This window comes from Hyperoodon ampullatus (genome assembly GCF_949752795.1).
Source record: "Hyperoodon ampullatus genome assembly, chromosome: 2".
Classification (NCBI taxonomy): domain Eukaryota; kingdom Metazoa; phylum Chordata; class Mammalia; order Artiodactyla; family Ziphiidae; genus Hyperoodon; species Hyperoodon ampullatus.
In genome coordinates this window covers 231988-249866 of record NC_136915.1, presented here as the reverse complement: position 1 = coordinate 249866, position 17879 = coordinate 231988, and the positions used below count along the sequence as shown (strand labels likewise).

The following is a 17879-nucleotide window of genomic DNA, read 5'->3' as shown; positions in this document are numbered from 1 at the left end:
CAGAGCCGCACCCGGGGCTTTCCCAGGCTGGCCCAGGGTCACATGCACATGACACGGACATGACCTTTTCTGAGCACCAGAACTTGCCTGGGGGACAAGAAGGAGTGAGGCCGAGTGGAGCCGGAGGGGTGGTTCCAGGCAGACCCCGAAACATCCTCCTGCCTGAGCTCCAGCTGGATGTTAAACCTGGGAATCGCAGGGCTCTGGGGCTGACAGGTTCTTGGAGACCCAACCCACCTCCACTGTTCCTGAGCCTGAGCAGGCCCTCGGCCCTGCCGCAGGCCGCCGTGCCAGCCACACCACAGCCCTTAGGGATTCTGGAGCCCCCACCGCTGCCGCGCTGCCCTGGCCCCGCAGATCGGGTCTTGTCCAGCCCCCTCACTGATCTAGGGAGTCACTCGGGGTCTTAGGGCGACCCTCCCTGTGACCTCCAGCCTCACCAAGCCCCAGAGGGGGGTGTTCCGGATGTGCCAGGAAGTGGCGACAGGCGTCTCACAACTGCGGCTCGCCACTGATGTCCACATCCAGCTGGGGTCTGAGCTCACAGGAGTGTGTGCACACCCCGGGGTGGGTGGGGGGGCTGGTGGAAAGGGCAGGAAGGGCCCCTTCCTGTACACGTCCCGTCTTCCCTCTTCACGGAGGCCAGAAGCTGGCTTGACTTGAGCCCTGTCCCGGGTCTCACACACACCCCTGCCAGGAAGCTCACCCCTAAACCTGGTCCTTAGGAGGGTCGGGGCAGCGGGGGGTGAGCCTGTCAAGGGAGGGCTGGTCCTTGCAGGTCAAGGGGCCACGACTAGAGGGGGAGACCAGAGCCTCCAGGATGGCCCCAGTTTCAGGACTGGGGAAAGGGGGGACCCCGCCAGGTGTAACACATCTCTGGTGGCCCAAAGCGAGCCTGGAACAAGGCAAGGAGTCCAGGGGAGTGAGAGAGAGAGGGTCTGTTACTGACCTGACACGTGCTGCCCACTCTAGGCTCCAGCCACTGCCACCCGAGAGCACCATCCATTCCCTAGGGTCAGGGTACCTCTGACCCCCCCCACCCAGACCCAGCCCCCGATCGGAAAGAGTCCTATCCACCCGCCGGGGTGAGGCTGGGCCCCGCTGGCCCGGGACGCGTGGAAGGGGGCGGCTGTCAGAAGGTCAGGCCTGAGCGCCACCGATCTGGAGCAGGAGGCGCCCCGGGGAGCATCTCGCCCGCACCCCCTGTCCGCGCCCGTCGGCCGGAACCGCACGTGGTGGGGTCCCGGCTTTTGGCCACCGGGCGGCCGGGCTCACCTGCGCGAGGTCATGTCTGCTGGGCTCAGGGTGCTCCGGCCGCACGGAGGAGGCCCCGCCTACCTCGAGGATCCGCCCACCGGAGCCCCGCCCACCGGGACACCGCCCCGCCCACCCCAGAGGCCCCGCCCCTCCCGAGCTCCCTTAAAAGGAGCCGCGCCCTCAGGTCTCGCTACGGTGCTGGGAGGCTGCACCAGTTCCCCAGGGTGCCGGGCTTCAGGACGAGGGGCTCACGCGACATCACGGGCTCGGAAGGCGAAGGCGCCAGGCGGCCCTGGTCCGAGCGGCGCGGAAAGTGATTAATTATGTGTCCTGTTCGTCTGGGTGCTTTCCTCCCAAGAACCTTTCCAGCTCCGCCTCCGTCCTGGGGGAGGAGGGGCTGCACTCCCCACACCCTGGGGGGAGGGGCTCGGAGCTAGAGAAGCGGGTGGAACAGGTCCCACCCGCCCCGCGGCCCGGAGGGGGACCCCAGAGGGGCGGAGCTGGGAGCCCACGTGATAACCAGCTCTTCCCTCTTGCCGTCCTGGCTTGGGCTGCCGGCTCCCCTTCTGCCCACCTCTGCCACCCGCCTAGTCGCCACACTTCCTAAGTGATGCTGACACCCCCTTGACCTCAGGGCCTTTGCTCCTGCTACAACTGCCCCCACCAGGCCGGCTTGTCCCTGGGGCCCGCTGGCCAATCGCCTGGGGGTTCCACCCTTCCTTGCCTGGGCTCCTAACCTTGGGATCCCGTTAGGACTGTCAGGGCCTGCCCAGCGCCCCCCACCTTTTCAGGAGTGGTACACCACCAGCTTGGAACCTTCTGCTGCTTGCAAGCCCTGATCCCAAATCACCACCACCGGTGCTGAGAGCAGGTGAGGGTGCTCCTTGCCCTCCTTGGCTTTTCCTCTTCCTCACGGTCCTGACAACCGGGAGGGTCCTGCACCCTCAGCACTGGTTGCCCCGAGAGCCCCTCCTTCTGGAAGCATCAGCTCCCAGAGCGCCCTCTCCTGGTCCTCCCACCACGGGGGTCTCTCCTCCCCTCGCTCAGCCGAGCCCAACTACTCCCTCCTGTGCCAGGCCGCAGCCCAGCTTCCCCTCTGCCTGGTAGCCCACGGCCTCCTGGACTCCACTCAGGCGGCCTCAGCCCCTCAACCCAGCCACTCCAGACGCAGTAGGCGGCCTGCCCAGGTGCCCCTGCGCCTCAGTCAGTGCCTCCTCTCCCGTGTCCAGCCCACACCGGCCCACCAGGGCTCCCTCCCCCCAGGCCTCACCTCCGCCCCATCCTGGCTCCCCCGAGGCCCTCCTTGCCCTTAGTACCGCCAGCCCGCTCTCCTCGCAGCCCCTCTTCCCATCCTGTGCTCACAGACACCCAGACGTAGGCTGATACACGTGCAGACGCGCACACGCACGCACACGTGGCGGGGGCTGCGGCCCGCCTGCAAGGCCCGCCATCCCTAAGGAGGCGACCTGGGGTGTAGGCCTCACAGGCCCACCCGGCCAGCCCCTCGCACCACAGTGTGCGCACTCACCGCTCAGGGTCTCCTCGCCAAAAGCAGCCCCCACCCCAGCACAGGACCCCCTCCTCCATCCAGAGCCACCTAAGGGAGCTTGAAGCCTGCATCCACCACAAAGCTCAGCGAGGCGCTCCCGGGCAGGAGCCGGCCGGGCGGGCGGGCAGCGCAGGGCCAGGCGGGGCCGAGAGCAGTGGTGTTGGTGTGGACAGACGCAAGCGCCTCTTGCAAGTGTTCAGACTTTATTTCACGGTGATTGACACAAACACAGATGGGAGTTAGTAACAGGACTTCTGAGGCTCCTGCAGCCTCTGAGCCTGACAGCCCAGCCGGGCTGGGGGAGGGGCTGGGGGAGGGGCTGCCACCCCCACCAGGACAGGTGAGGGCGGCTGGGGGGACGGGACCAGATGAGACCTAACACTGCAGTTTAAGGCGTCTCTGGCTTTGCAGCCGTCTCCACCACCCCGCACCTGCCCCTTGGTGTTGCTTAGACACCCAGCCCGCTCCCGGTCACTCCTGGATAAGGACAGCCACTCCTCACACCAGAACTGGACAGGTTTGCTGTGCGGTGTCCTCAGCTGCCCTCGGGCCAGGATAGGAAAGACAACAGCCCCGCCACCCCAGCTGTCAAATAAAATCAGTACATAAAGACTCTGCAGTTGGTGGCCAGGCCTGGACGTGCATCCTCAAGAGGGGATGCTGGCCCCCCCAGGCAAGCAGGCAGTGACGTCCACGTCACAAGTGGCCCCACGCCCTCTCAGGGCTCCTCGTGGGGCCTTGGGGGGAGGGGGGAGACACAGCCATGCCCAGGGTGGCTGGGTGGATGGGCAGGGCCAGCTGCGGGCCAGGGTGCCCTGAACAGGCCTGTGCCCGGCCTCTGCTCTCCAGTGCCCTGGGACAGGTGGACTCAGCTGGAGGGAGGGGCGCAGCATGGCCTCAACAGTGACATCGTTTCACAGGACTGGCTCGAGAGGCCTGGGCTCGGCGGGCCCTGGTGAGGCTGGTCCTGCCCAGCACAGGCAGGGAGGAGGGGCGGCTCAGACGGGAACCCAGAGAGGCCCTGTGGGGCTTGCACAGAGGAAGGGCCCCGTACACCCTACAGTGCCTACCTTCTCTGGGGACACAGGCCTCACCAGATGGAACATGGGCCGTGTGTGTACGCAGGGCCTGCCGACAGGCTGGGGAACACGGGGGCCAGCACAAGTGGATACTCGGGGCAGGCGCAGCCTGAGAGGCCAGGACACGGTTTCCCAAGGCAGAGGGGCACGTCCCAAGGCTGCTGAGTGAGCCAAGCCCTCCGTGTGCAGCATTCCTCCCCCAACCCCTTGGAGCCCCTTGGCACCAAGTGTCTCTGCAGCGCGCCTGCCTGGATGGGCAAGTGGCCTGGATGGGAGGGAGGCCGGGCCAGCAGTCCCTCCGGCTGACACATAGGCAAGAAAATCATATCAAAAAAGCAACAAGTTTACAAAAATAGAAAATAATTACAGCGGGGTGGGTCGTGGCTGCATTGTGGCTCACGGGGCAGGACAGGGCCGAAGGTCCGGCTTGGTGACGGCATCCTCCAGCAGGTGCAGCGGGCGCCGACCCACCACCACGTCCCGCAGGCAGCCCACGAAGCCCGTGCCGTAGGCCTTGGGCAGGGCCTGGCCCGCAGGCAGCTTCTCTAGGCCACCTGCAGGAACACAGAGGAAAGGTCACTGGGCTCAGTGACAGGCAGGCCAGACACTGGCGGGCAGAGGGGCCCACTGCATCTGAATGACCAGGTGAGTTACCTGCAGCCCGCCAGTGCCCGGGGGTCACCAGGGGACCAGCAGACGAGCTCCAGCCTCCTGGCCCCACACCACCCAGGGCACGGCAGGGGCTAAGACAGGAGAGGAGAGGGCCCCACCCCAGCTGGCCCATCTGCTGTCCTGGATAGCGCTGACAGGGGTGCCACTCTTCGTTGCCAGCTCCAGGGGATGGGACCTGTCCCTCAGAGACCCTTCGCTGTCCCTCCCCTGGCTTCCCCCCACCACTCACTCACCCAGCCACAGGGCTCCGTCTGTGTCCAGTTGCGTGGCACCCAGTGGGGAGGAACCAGTCACAGGGGCCTCATTGCCCACCTGAAGGGAGCCTTCCCTCTGTTCCCTGGGGGTGTGGTGGGTGGGGTGAGGCCATCAGGTGGCTCCAGGTCCTGACCCCTCCATCCCTTTCGCCCCAACACCACACCCTGGGGACCGTCACCAAGTGTCACCCCTGGGGGCCAGGATGGAGTGGCACTGACCCCAGGAGAGCGCCAGGCGGCCAAGGGCAGGGGGACCTCCTGGGGGTCAAGCTTTGCTGGAGGGAACGGCCAAGGCTCAGACCAGAGGGACATGTCCCCAACCAGCGTCTGGGTAGAGCAGGGAAACCCCTTTCAGATCAGGGGTTCCCTGGCCATCACTGCTTCTCCTGGACCCCCTCATCCCTCCTCCCGCACTGGCAGTGACCTCAGGTCGGGCCACCAGCCCTCCTCACCCTCCTCCTCTACCAAACTCCTACCCTAGCCACGAGTGGCCAGGCACGCCCTGGCCGGGCAAGTCCAGGCAGCGCCCACTGCTATTCTTGGTGGCCCCAGGATCCCTGCTGACCTGTGTGCCCTGACCCGCAACCAGCGGTTGGTGCTGACTGGTACGGTGGAGCGCAGCACCATGGGCTGGGAGCCCAGGTCGTAAGCCAGTTGCAGGCGCCCGTCCACGATGGCCAGTGCGATGTAGTCGGCCCGCTCTGTGGCTTTGCCACTCCACAGCACCAGCCCCTGCGTGGCCTCGGTGCGCAGGCTCAGCTCAAAGTGGTTGCTCTGTAGCGCCTTCTCGCTGGTGGGCAGAGGGCTCGTCAGGACCTCTTGGGAGGGTGGTGGGGACGGGGTAGGGGTGGTAGGAAGGTGAGGCGCGTGACTATAGAGGCCATAAGGGCTAGTGATGCCACCGGGGCAGCTGGATGGGCAGGTGGTGGACACCACCAGTGGGACAGATGGGCCGAGAGATGGATGGTGGGAGGTGGGGCCAGACGGGCAATCAGAGGAGTGAGGTGGACAGACACAGGGACAGCTCGGCAGAGAGATGCTCAGAGAGATGGGAAGGCAACAGGCAGACAGCAGGGGCCAGGGGCCGCTGCTCACCTGGGAAGGGCCCTGGAATCCGGAGTTTCAGGGCTTAGATGCAGGAAGAGAGGGAGGCAGGTGAGCAGGGGCACAGACAGGCTGCAGTGCAGGGTGGGGCGGGACCCAGCAGCAGCCCCTCCCCACACCCCGTCTCCACCAGTGGAAGGCGGGAGGAGCAAGCATCCACGGAAGACACACAGGACCCTGGGACGTCGGCTCCACCCACCAAGAGCCCTGGCCATGACACACGTGCAACACACACGGGCAGACACAGAGCTGGTGGGCACGGCCCAGGCCAGGTGCAGACGGAACAGCTGGGGCATGGGCGACACGGAACGAAGACCGAGGGCCCCTGGTCGGGAGAGACCCCTGGATGGGCCCCCCCCCCCCACGTGGGTGTGCGCACACACGGGAGCACATGGACTCATGTGCACACCGAGACGCACGTGCTCGTGTATGCACACAGACACGTGGGCATGAATGTGCACGTCTACAAGTGTGCACACGTGCACACGCCGTGCCGGTGCCCCGTGCGAGGGGAGCAGCTGCAGGGGGTGGAGGGGCGGCCTGGCATCCAACACACATCTGGGGGAGGGGTGACTCCCCACTTCCGAGCTGGGAAGCAGCCCCGGGCAGCACCAACAGCTCCCCCAAAGCCCCACCCTCCTCCACTGGGGACGCCCTCGCCCTTGGGATGTGCTGCCTGGTGGGTGGGGAGCAGAGGGTGGAGACAGTGAGGGTGGAGGCGGAGCTACTTACGCTGGGATCTCATTGGTCAGTTCGCTTGGAATCAAAGAGACAGAGACAGTGAGAAGGAAGGAGGGCGGACGAGGGGCGGAGGTGGGGGTCCCACGTCTAGCCCTGTGCGGCTGCGCAGACAGGACCAGAGGGCGGAGGGCGGAGGGGCGCCTGGCTCCGGAGGGCACACTACCTCTCCGTCACGGCGTTGAGGTACTCGATGTAGGTCCGTCCGTCAAAGGCCAGTGTGTCCAGGTCCCCGGCCGACTTCTCAATCAGGCCTGTGACACAGCGGGGTGAGTGTGGCCTCGGGCGGGCTCCCCCCGCCCCGTCCAGCCTTGGCTCTGTGCCGGAAGCGCTCACCCTTCTCGCAGTGCAGCCCCGAGAAGCCCCCAGGACACAGGCACTCGTAGGAGGCCTCCCGAGGGAGACAGGAGGCCCCGTTGAGGCAAGGGTGACCCTCGGCCTGGGTACAAGGGTGGTCTGCAAAGGACGAGACACCCACCGCCCGCACCACGTGCTCCCGGGTCAGCAGCTGGCGGCCGTTCAGGGAGACCTGGGGTCGGGGAGCAAGAGCCTCTGTCCAGCTGCGCGGACGGCCCCCGTCCCAGGAGGACACGAGCCCCCTCTGGGATGGGCCCTTCCTCGACACCGTACCAGGGCACCGCCCCCCCCCCCCCAGGGCCCCAGCCCCGCCCCACGCACCAGCTGGATGGCACCATCCAAGCCAGAGGACACGGCGGCTGCCCGGGCCAGCTTGCTGAAGTCAGGGGCCCCCCCCACGTAGAGCGGCTCCTTCAGGTTGAGGACGGTGTGGGGCACCTGGGGGGACGGGCAGCGGGGTGAGGGGCTGTGGAGCCCACCCACCGGGCAGGAACAGGCCGAGCCCCAGGCCAGGGCCCGCCCGCCGGTGATGACCCACCGCGCGCCCTCCAGCCTGCTGGAAGCAGCGCTCAGCACAGACACGCCACACGGGCTGAGTAGGGGAGGAGCTACGCTAGGGGCGGAGGCGGCAGAAGATGGGGGAGGCAGGAGGAGAGGAGGCGGTACCTTGCGGGATTTCTGGCATCCGGAGAGCGAAGAGCGAAGAGCGAAGAGCGAAGAGCGAGCAGGGTGGGGTTGCAGAGCGAGGGCCGGGGAGCAGTGGGAGCAGAGAGGAGACAGACAGAGGCCCAGGGCGGAGGAGAGAAAAGAGTCCAGTGAGCTCGGGCTACGGGGCGGGGTCGCGCGCCTCCCGGGAGGGGGAGGGCGGCGGCGAGCGGGGGCGCAGCCCAGGAGACACTCGCTCACCGGGGACTCCCCCAGCACACGGGGCCCATCGTCGACCCGCATGGCTCCTTTGCGTCCGTTTCGCTCCAGGGAGACCCTGGTCCAGGCGCCCAGGGCCACTGGCTCCTTGCTCCTGGAGAAGGGGGGGCGCCGTGAGCGCACTGGGGCTCTGCTGGCCTGCCCGGCAGGGGCCTGAGGGACACTGCGCAGGCGCCCAGGCCGGCCCCCTGCACCCCGTGCGGCCCACCTGATGACCGCTGCCCCCTTGCCCAAGTCGTAGCGGAACTCCAGGACACGGTCGTGCAGTGCCAGCGACACGAAGTCGCCCTTGCCGTCTGTCTTCTGCCCGTTGTAGAGGAGGAGGCCGCTGGCGCCCCGGGCCAGGAACACCACCTCCAGCGCCATCTTCTCCCTGGGGTCACAGGAGGGCAGGCGCGGGTGTCTCGATGCCTGGATGGGGTTGGGGGCTGCTTCCCCTCATCCACCCCTCTGCCCAACTGACCCCAGGTCCCGCTCAAAGGTGTGCAGGCCTTTCAGCTCCAGGTAGGAGAAGCTGTTGAAGTCGGCCAGGAAAGGCTGGCTATCCTCCCGCTCTGAGACTGCGAGGACAAGAGAGGATCACACAGCGTGCCAGGCCCTGACCCCAGAGCCCCCACCACCCTCCCTGCCCTGAGCGCCGCTGTCCCCACCTGTCTGGCAGAGGCTGCCCTCCCGGCCCCGGGGGCACTCGCACTTGGCCTCGCCCTGGGGCAGCACGTGGCAGGGGGCTGCCCCATGGCAGGGGTTCGGCTGACAAGGGTCCTTCTCGTCAGCACAGGTCGGGCCTGGAGGGAGGCAGGTTGGGATCCCGGGAGGCCTGAGTCCCAAGCACAGACACACAAGTCCCCCCAGCACCCGGCCCAGGGCCCGCCCTCACCAAAGCGGCCGGGGAGGCACCGACAGCGGAACATGCCAGCTTCCAGGGCCTGGCACGGGGCCCCGCCGAGGCAGGGGTTAGGCACACAGGGGTGGTCCCCGCACTCGCCCACTCCAGAGCTTCGTGTCACAGAGCCCTGCCAGTCACTCAGCTCCAGCCGCTGGTTGTTGATGTCCAGCAAGCGGATACAGCCCCTAAGCCCGACGCCGACAGAGGTCCGCTCGAGCACCCTGCCACCAAGATGAGAGGGTCAGGGGTCAGGGGTCAGAGGCCAGAGCTGTCTGTCCTCTCTCACAACCAACTGTGACAGTGGCGTCCCTCAGTCAGCCAGGGTCGTGAGTCAGGGCTGCTACCCGTCCCCAACCCCTCTTTTGGTCCTCGCAAGATGGACAGTCAACCCACAGAATCAGGAGGCGGGTTGGGTTGAGAGTCAAGGGTCGGGACTGAAGGTCAGGGCCAGCCCAGCCCCTCCTTGGTGATTACATGGCAGCTTGGTCCTCAGGATCAGGACAGAATCAGGATCGCAGTCAAGGGCTGGGGTTGAGGCCAGGGTCACAGCCGTGGTCCACACCCATCCTTCCAACCCTTTTGTTATCCACAGGGAGCTTGGACCTCCTGGATGCCACCCCAAGAGTCAGGGATCAGGGCCAAGGTCGGGGGTCTGCGGTCGGGGCCACGCCCCCCTCCTCCATGCTCACACGGAAGCCTGGTCCTCCGGGACGCCACCCACAAAAAGGTCCATGTCCAGGTTGAGGCCGTCAGTGCCACTGGGGCTCTGGCCCAGGACAGGGGTCTCACCGTCCACCGAGAGAGTGCCCTGGCGCCAGTGCCGAGACAGCTCCAGGTGATGCCACCGGCCGGGCTGCACGGGCACTGAGCTGGTCAGCACCGCGGGCCCCGAACCTGTGTCGAACCTGGGGGGCGGGAACAGGCGCTCGGGACAGCCAAACGGAGCCAGGACCACAGGCTGGCCCTGCCCCCCAACCCCCACCCTCATCCCTGACCCCCCAACCGCCCGCCACCCACCTGAGCTGCACGCGGCCCCCCAGCAGCGCCAGTGCCAGGAAGTCCTTGCCCCGGGCATTGCCGTTGTAGAGCAGCAGACCCTGGGGCTCCAGCGCCCGGAATTCAAGCGCCAGGCGCAGGGTGTGGTAGGCACGGAGGGTGGGGAAGGCCAGGAAGGAGTGGCCCCCGAAGGCCGGCGTGGAGGGGCGCGGTGCTGCAGGAGACGGAGGGGCAGTGGAGGGCACAGAGGACCCGGCTGCCCGGGCTCTGACTGCTGGTCCGAAACCCCCAGCGCTTTCCCCGGCGCTGGGCCAGGGAGTCCAACCGGCCCCCCACCCCAGCCTGGCCCCCCTGCCCGGCCCCCCACTCCCGGCGGCCCGGCCCTCCCCAACCTGGCCCCCTCTGCCTCCCTGCCCCTCCCCCGCGTGGATGACCTTACCCTTCTCGCAGACAGCGCCCCCCCTGCCCGCTGTGCAGTGGCAGGTGAAGTCTCCACCTGAGCCCTGGTCCTGGCAGGTCCCCCCGTGGAGGCAGGGCTGGGAGTCACAGGGCCTTGGGATCTGCTGGATGCCTGGGAGTGGGGGCCGGTGTGCAGGCATACGGCTAGGGGCAGGGGTGGGGGGCTGGCGTGCGGTGAGGGGCACTGTGGTCCTGCTGACGGGCCGGCTTGTGTGACTGGGATAGAGGGCCCGAGGGGTCACAGCTGAAGGTGGCAGGCGGGCCACAGTGGTGGCTCTGGCCGTGGCTGCAGCAGGGGTGGCTCCCGTGAAGAATGCAGGAAACCAGTCTGGGGGTAGGGGAAGCTGTCAGGATCCGCGAGGAGCAGGGATCCCAAGCACAGTGCGCGGCGTGGGGGACGGAGGGTGGGGACAAGCCGTGGCTGGCGGCCGGACCAGGCTCTCACCGAAGTCCATGAACCGCACGTGTTCCTGCAGAGGCCGCCTCACGCCCAGGGACCGGCGCCTGGATGCCTGGATCTGCCGGACCAGGGCCTGGCACACATCGGGTGCCCTGAAGGCTGTGGCTGGGGAGGAGGGACCCTGAGCGTGGTGGAGACCAGGGCAGCCCCCCCACTTCCCGGGGGGACTGGGGTGGGGGCTCACTGGGGTCGAAGTGCACATCCACGATGGCTCGGACGGAGTTGCCGGGCCCCAAGTCCCGCAGGTGGACACTTCGAAAGTCCTTCTTGACATCCGAGTTCCGGAAGAGCTCATCCAGCTGCGGGTGGAGAGTGAGTTGGGCTCCAGGGAGCTGCCCGGGCTGGACCGTTGGGCCCTCCCCCACCCCGCCCCCGCCCAGCGCTTCTCTGGGTCTGTCCTGGGAGAAAGGCCAGTGGCTGGGCAGGGGCTGCCACCCTGGCCACGGCCCCACGCTCACCGCACTCTCGATGCTCCTGGCCGTCTCCCCAAACAGCTCGGACTTGGGGTCAGCCATCTCCGGCGTGTAGAACAGCTCCTGCCCCTCGACCCCCTCGAGCTCCAGCACACCCTGGAACACCTTGGTGGCTGCGGGGGAGGGAGCAGTGAGGTCCTGCCTGGCACCTGCCTGGCCTCTGGGCCAGCCATGGGCACCGGCCCCAGCAGCAAGCCACGCGGGGTGCAGGGCAGGTGGCGGTTAGTCAGATGGTCATGAGGTTAGTGGGGACCCCGGGGCAGGGCTGGCATCGGTTACCAGACAGACTCCTCGGAGCAGTGCCCCAGGCCGGCTTTGCAACAGGAAAAACAAGTTAGCCACGGGGTCCTGGGCACCCACGCGTGCGCGGGGGCCGAGAACACACGTTCTGTGTGTATGTACTGAATCCCCAAGACCGCTTGCACATGTGTGCTAAAATCAGAAGATCACAAACCCTGGGTGCCCACCTGCTGGACAGGCCTGTGGCCGGGAGGAGAGACAGCATCTCCGGATGTGTCCAGGCCATTCCTCACGCTCCCCCCTGGCCCCCGGCCGCCCACTCACCGGGACAGTTGGAGCCCTCTGCGTCCAGTGAGGCTGTCTTGCCATCTGAGCAGCAGCCCATAGGCCAGTTGTAGCAGGAAGCCCTCTCCATGGGCGGCCCGGGGGTCCCAGCGCTCTCTCTCTCAGGGGGCTCGAGTCCTGGGGAGGTGCCGTCTGAGCCCAGCCCCAGGCGCAGCCCTCCTGGGCCCTGCCCTCCTGCCCCCATGTCCCGGAGCCTGTGCTCACCTCCCGAGCCAGCCGCACTGGCCTCCAAGTCACCACTCAGCTCCTCGTCGCCGCTCCCATCGGCGCTGCCAGACTCGCCAAAGGCAGATGCGGCGAGGCTGGCTGCCAGGGAGGGGGCGGTGGGAGGCATGGTCAGCACAGGCCTTGCAGCGGTCCTGGGGATGCTGGCAGTGGTCCAAGGTTGCGATGCGGGTCGAGGGGTACTGCTGGGAGCCAGGGAGAGGGCACTGGGTGGAGGCAGCAGTGCCTTGCTCAGGTCAAGCCCTGAGGTGGCCACAGATGCAGATGTCGGACGGGGGCCGGAAGTGATGTCTTCTGTAAGGAGAGGAGGTTCCAGGTGGCGGGGCTGGTGGTCAGAGCAGGGTCAGGCCTTCCTGGTCAGTCTGGGGCAGTGGGTAAGGCCTTACCCTGGCAAGGGCCGAGGCTCTGGATAGAGATGTCCAAGCCCTGGCGGCAGGCGATGGTCCTCAGCTGGCACTCGTTGCCATAGGTGACTCCATCTGACCCACAGACCTGGGGCACAGGGCACGGATGCTGGGAGAAGGCCCCTCCGCACCCCTGCTACCCTCCACACTACCCGTCCCTCACCTTGGTAGCATTGGCCCCTGGACAGGCCGGTGTCGGGCACACGCAGTGGGCAGAGCCAGCCTCCTCCACGCAGGACGCCCCGAACTCGCAAGGCATCTCCGCACAGGTCTTGGGTGCAGAAGAGTCTGGGGCACAGACACGGGAGAGCCCACTGGCTCAGGAAACCCCGTCCCTATGACGACCTCATCCCCAGCACAGGGGGCCAGGGGCAGTGCCAGGTCTGGCCCTCACCTGTCTCACAGCCAGCAGGGCCCAGGGCACGGCCGTCTGGACACTGCCCGCACCTGGGTCCGGCCACCCCGGGCTTACAGGAGCACAGCCCGGTCATCTGTTCACAGTCGTCCCGCACGGCCCCCTGGGGGTCACAGCTGCAGGCTGGAAGGCAGGGGAGGAGGCTGAGACCTGTGCCTGGCTTCCCCACGGGCTCCAGAGCCTGGCCCAGCCCCTGCCAGGGGGGATGAGGAAAACAGGGACAGGGTGGACAGGCAGCAGTGCTCAGCTGGGGACCGATCATGGGCCCTGTCACTCACGGGTACAGCCACTCCGGCCATCGGTGACAATACCACGGAAGTTCCAGAAGCCGGGCTCACAGCGGTCACACTTGAGGCCCCCCACGCCCGGGCGGCAGGAGCACTGGCCTGTGGCCGGGTCACAGGTGCCACTGTAGGAGCCGTGTGGGTTGCACTGGCACAAGCCTGCAAGGCCAGGGCAAGACAGGGTCACTGCAGCTGCGTGGCTCTGCCTGGCTGTGGGTCAGGGCCAGGCTCGGGTACTCACTGGGGCAGCCGGCCAGGCCCACGCCCCGGGCAGCAGTGATGTTGTCCAGGCAGCAGCCGTAGGGGGTCTGAGCGCAGTGCAGGGGAACCGCAGGCAGCAGCGGGGCCAAGGTGGGGGCTGCAGGGAGGGGCAGGGGTTGCGATGCCAGGCAGGGCCAGACGCTCAACCTGGGCACAGCCACTCTGCCTCAACCAGCCCCGCTGTCACCACTCAGCCCTCCTGATGCCGGCTCCCACCAGGGCCCGGGGGTCTGCAGCTCGGGTCACAGGTGGGAACCCCATACCACACATGAGAACAATAATGTGTCTGCACGCCAAGTACCAGCAACATATGAAACGCCCACAGATCGTGGACGTGAAGCCCCGTGTGCACACATACAACCAGAGCCGCACGCTCAGATTAATGGGCCTCTGCAAGGTGGCAGGCACACATGTACACCACATTCCCCCGCGCACAGACACACACAGGAGCACTTGTGCGTGCACAAAGATACAACGATTGCCGGTCACCATCAGTCTCCTCCCAGAAGAAAAAGTGCCCAGAGGGTGGGCCTCGCTGGTTCACTGATGCCCCCCTGCACACAGTAGGTGCTTAGTGCACACTTGCTGACCGGCAGGCACACATGTCCACGCACCACAGCTGCACAAATACGGATATACACTAACAGCACACACTGCAAACACGACACACGTGTTCACACACGCCCACCACGGCATACACGCAACAACTTCGAACAAGACACGGACCCCCACAAGCCTCACACCCGTGGGCACACGTACCTTTGAACAGGCCTGTGTGCCCACACACAGCCGGACACGCCCGCACGCCCACTCACCACTGCAGGCTCCCTGGGCCACGACGTACAGCTCTGGCCGCGATTCACACCCGGCCTTCTTCAGCTCACACTCGGTGCGGTAGGTGACCCCGTCCGAGCCGCACACCTGGAGGAACGGTGTCAGGGCAGGTGTGGGCGGCCACGGCCCCTGCCTCACTGCTCAGTGGGAGTCAGGGGAGGGGGGGCCTCACCGGGCTCCTCAGGACACTCTGGCAGCTGAAGTCGCAGACGCACGGCCCGTCCTCCGAGTCCTCGTCCCAGATGCCGCCTCGCTGCCGGCACAGCTCCTGCCCGCACTCACCGGGCTCTCCAGAGCCCGAGCCTCCCGAGCCGCACTCGGCTGCGGGGAGGAGGCCAGGTCATCTCGGGGTCCTGGCTGAGGCTGGCGCCCAGCAGCCCACACCAGCTGCCCCCCGAGCCTACCCTGCTCACACGGCCCCGCCCGGGCCTCCTCTATCTGCATCTGCTGCTGGCAGGCCGCCTCGCGGAGCTCGCAGGAACTGCGGTAGGTCACGCCGTCGCTGCCACACACGGGGCCGGGCGGAGGGCGCTCACACCGGGGACACACGCACCGCCCCGCTGAGCACACGGCCCCGAAGGCGCACACTGTGTCTCCGCAGGTCTCTGCAGAAGGCGGGGCCGGGCGGGGGTCAGCTGATACTGGGTGGAGGAGGCACGGGACCACAGCCCGCCGGGTGCCCCCCAGCCCCACTCACGGCAGGGTCCAGCCGAGGCCACGTGCAGGCTGATCTGGCGTGTGCAGGCGTGCACGTGCAATTCACACTCGCTGGCATACGTGCGCCCGTCAGAGCCGCACACGGGCTGGGCCGAGGCCACGCACTCGGAGGGGCACACGCAGCGCCCGGTCTCAGCCTCGCACAGGGCTCCAAAGCGGCACTGCCCACAGCGGTCTGGGGAGAAGGCTCCATCACCACGGTGACGAGGACGGCCACCCCCCAGCTAGACCCACTCATCCACCACTGACCACAGGGTCCTCGGCGAGCCACCCGGATCTCCCGCCCAAGGGCGCAGGCCGTAGCCTCCAGCTCGCACGTGCTGCCGTACGTGACGCCATCGCTGCCACACACGGGATCGTAGATGCCTGAACACGCTCGCTGACACGCACACTCGGCTTCCCCATTCTTCACAGCACACACCGCCCCAAATGGACACTGCACCCCGCGGCATGGGGACGGGGGCTGGTCTGGGGAGAATGTGGGTACTCAGCAGGGTCCCCACCTGCTCTCCCAGGCAACGCGCAAAGCCCCCAGCCCCACGCAGCAGACCCTTTCCCAGGGTGGGGATGGTGTAGGAAGAGTGGACCAGGAGAAGGGCGGGATGCGTAGGACACAGCAGAGAAAGGGACAGACGCAGGACACACATGGACAGGGACACAGACTCAGACGGCCCCAGGTCCCTGCATGAGTGTGGGGCGGGGCTGCCCTCTAGACACAGGAGCTTCTGGACTGATCTCAGGGGCTGGTGGGAGGGCCAGGTTTACCAGCCCACCCAGGCCACTGACCCTTGACCACCAGCAGCCCTGGGACACCCATGCGTGGGTGCTCTCTCTGTGGGGGGAGGAGTCTGCAACCCAGAGCCACACCCAGGGCCACACGGGGGAGGAGGTGTCTGTCCACTTGCTCTGAGGACCACAAGGCCAGGCAGCAGCGAGCCACCCCCCCCGTGCCGCGCGGGGGGCAGACCTCGGGCTGTGGGCTCCTGGCGGCAGGCGCGGTACCTCATCCTGCCAGCAGGTCAGGCTGGAAGACACAAGAGGTGGAGCCAAGAGGGAAGGGAGAGCAGAGGAGAGGAAACAGACGCAGAAAGAGAGACCGGAAAGATGGACAGACCGGCCGACGGGGACGGAGCTAGAGGTGGGCAGAGCCCCAGTCCACGCAGGACACGCCGTCTCTGCCCGTTCCTGGTCCCTCGAAGCCCGACTGAGACGCTGCCTCTAAGGGGGCTGTGTGTCCCAAGAGTGTGGGACCCGGAGGACTTGAGGGCTGTCGGGCAGGTCCCAGGGAGCCTGCCCACGGACCCCTGCCTCTGCCCCCCATCCCCCCGGCGCTGCAGCACCTTCCTGACAGATCCCAGCACCCCAGAGCCCGCTGACGGACAACAGCCCTGCCCAGGCTCCCCAGAGTGACCAGCTGTCGCCCACAACCCCAGGAAGGAGAAGCATGACTCAGGATGGAGATGGTATGTGATGACAGGCAGCAGGGACTGCCGGACCAGCCTGCTCGCAGCACGGAGCCCGCCCACGGTGCTCACCACACGGGCCCTGGCGTTTGGCGGGGATGCTGCGCTGCTGCTGACACTCGGCCTGCTGGCGCCAGCAGTCGTTGTCATACGTGTGCCCGTCGTGGGCGCACACGGGTTTGTAGGCCCCATCACAGATGACACGGTCGCAGGAACAGCGAGGGCGGCCTCGGCGGGACAGACACACGGCACTGAACTTGCACGCCTCTGGGCACTGGTCTGGGGGGGCACGGAGGTCAGAAGAGCCAGAGTACCATGCCAGCCCCCACGCTGGGATGTGCAGGGGATCCACGGGCACATGAGGTGATGAGTGGGGACCCATGAGGCATGCAGGGGAGGGTGGGGACAGGCAGGGCCCTGGGTCATGCAGAGTGCCAGGGCGGGGCCCTCCCCCAGGAGCCGCCCACCTCGAGGCTGGCACTGGCCAGAGCGCACTTTCTGGAGGAGGAGGCCTCGGGTGGCCCCGGTTCGGCCCATGACGCAGTCGTTACCGTAGGTAACCCCATCATCCCCACACACGGGCTCCTGCCTCGGGGGGCAGCTCTCTGGCCGCAGGAGCATCTCAGGGCGCCGCGTGCGTGGATCCACACGGCAGATGAGGCTCAGGTCGTTGAGGGCGCCCTGGCAGGGGTCTGGGGGCGGGAAGGCGGAGGTCAGGGCACTGCCGCTGTGCGCACACACTGACTGAGGTCCTGCTACACGCGCAGGGGTAGCGCTCACCGCAAGGGCCATCGAACTTCTTGAACACGTTTTCCTGGTGGGCGCAGGCTTGGCGCAAGAGCTGGCACTCGCTGGGGTAGTCAGTGCCGTCGCTGCCACACACGGGGCCCTCGGGGGCCCCCAGGCACGTGGCAGGGCACAGGCACGTGGCTGTCAGTCCATCTGCGGAGCGCGCACAGGTGCTGCCAAAGCTGCAGGTTACATTTGAGCAGGGGTCCCTGGTCCCTGTGGGCGGAGCAGGGTGGGGTCACACTGGCCGGCGCCCGGCCCTCCGCGCACCCCCTCACCGCAGGCCCCGCCCTCCTCATCCCTCCTAAGGCCCGCTACAGCACCCCCCCGCGCCGCGCCCCCACCAACTGCAGGCCCCACCCCCCTCACCACAGTCTCCGCCCCCCGCATCCCTCTCACCAAGGCCCCGCCCCGCACTCACCGCAGGGCCCCCGGCGCAGCAGGCGGATGCGCCTCTGCTGGCTGCACTGCGCCCGCTGCAGCTCACACTCGTTGCTGTAGGTAGAGGCATCCGAGCCGCACACGGGCGCCACCACGCTGGGGCAGGCGCTCTTCTTGCACACGCAGGAGGCTCGGCCCGGCTCCTCCGCGCTGGGCTCGCAGACGGCGCCGAAGCCACACAGCATTCCTCGGCACGCTGCAGGTGGGGCGGAAGACGCGGCGGGGTGGGTAGGGGCCCGGCCCCTGCCGCCTC

At 67.4% G+C, this 17879-nt stretch overlaps 1 protein-coding gene across 1 annotated transcript in view; it reads right to left on the bottom strand.

Annotated features, from left to right (window-relative positions):
* Nucleotides 1-2992: 2992 nt before the first annotated feature.
* The window catches only part of AGRN (agrin), a gene marked incomplete at its 5' end in the record, with an annotated part of 32637 nt that continues 17750 nt past the window's right edge, over nt 2993-17879 (bottom strand). Inside the window, 35 exons of the mRNA XM_079728364.1 lie at nt 2993-3391; nt 4253-4439; nt 4791-4894; nt 5377-5682; nt 6817-6907; nt 6990-7182; nt 7332-7448; nt 7677-7688; nt 7917-8028; nt 8143-8307; nt 8398-8494; nt 8585-8719; nt 8812-9041; nt 9510-9725; nt 9838-10030; nt 10256-10603; nt 10721-10840; nt 10920-11034; nt 11194-11321; nt 11773-11910; nt 11998-12312; nt 12405-12510; nt 12586-12710; nt 12817-12960; nt 13116-13280; nt 13363-13479; nt 14198-14303; nt 14389-14537; nt 14621-14821; nt 14914-15108; nt 15183-15401; nt 16469-16675; nt 16864-17088; nt 17177-17401; nt 17607-17822. Coding sequence (XP_079584490.1) covers nt 4282-4439; nt 4791-4894; nt 5377-5682; nt 6817-6907; nt 6990-7182; nt 7332-7448; nt 7677-7688; nt 7917-8028; nt 8143-8307; nt 8398-8494; nt 8585-8719; nt 8812-9041; nt 9510-9725; nt 9838-10030; nt 10256-10603; nt 10721-10840; nt 10920-11034; nt 11194-11321; nt 11773-11910; nt 11998-12312; nt 12405-12510; nt 12586-12710; nt 12817-12960; nt 13116-13280; nt 13363-13479; nt 14198-14303; nt 14389-14537; nt 14621-14821; nt 14914-15108; nt 15183-15401; nt 16469-16675; nt 16864-17088; nt 17177-17401; nt 17607-17822 — 5693 coding nt within the window. The 3' untranslated portion in view covers nt 2993-3391; nt 4253-4281. The remainder of the gene's footprint in view (nt 3392-4252; nt 4440-4790; nt 4895-5376; nt 5683-6816; nt 6908-6989; nt 7183-7331; nt 7449-7676; nt 7689-7916; nt 8029-8142; nt 8308-8397; nt 8495-8584; nt 8720-8811; nt 9042-9509; nt 9726-9837; nt 10031-10255; nt 10604-10720; nt 10841-10919; nt 11035-11193; nt 11322-11772; nt 11911-11997; nt 12313-12404; nt 12511-12585; nt 12711-12816; nt 12961-13115; nt 13281-13362; nt 13480-14197; nt 14304-14388; nt 14538-14620; nt 14822-14913; nt 15109-15182; nt 15402-16468; nt 16676-16863; nt 17089-17176; nt 17402-17606; nt 17823-17879) is intronic.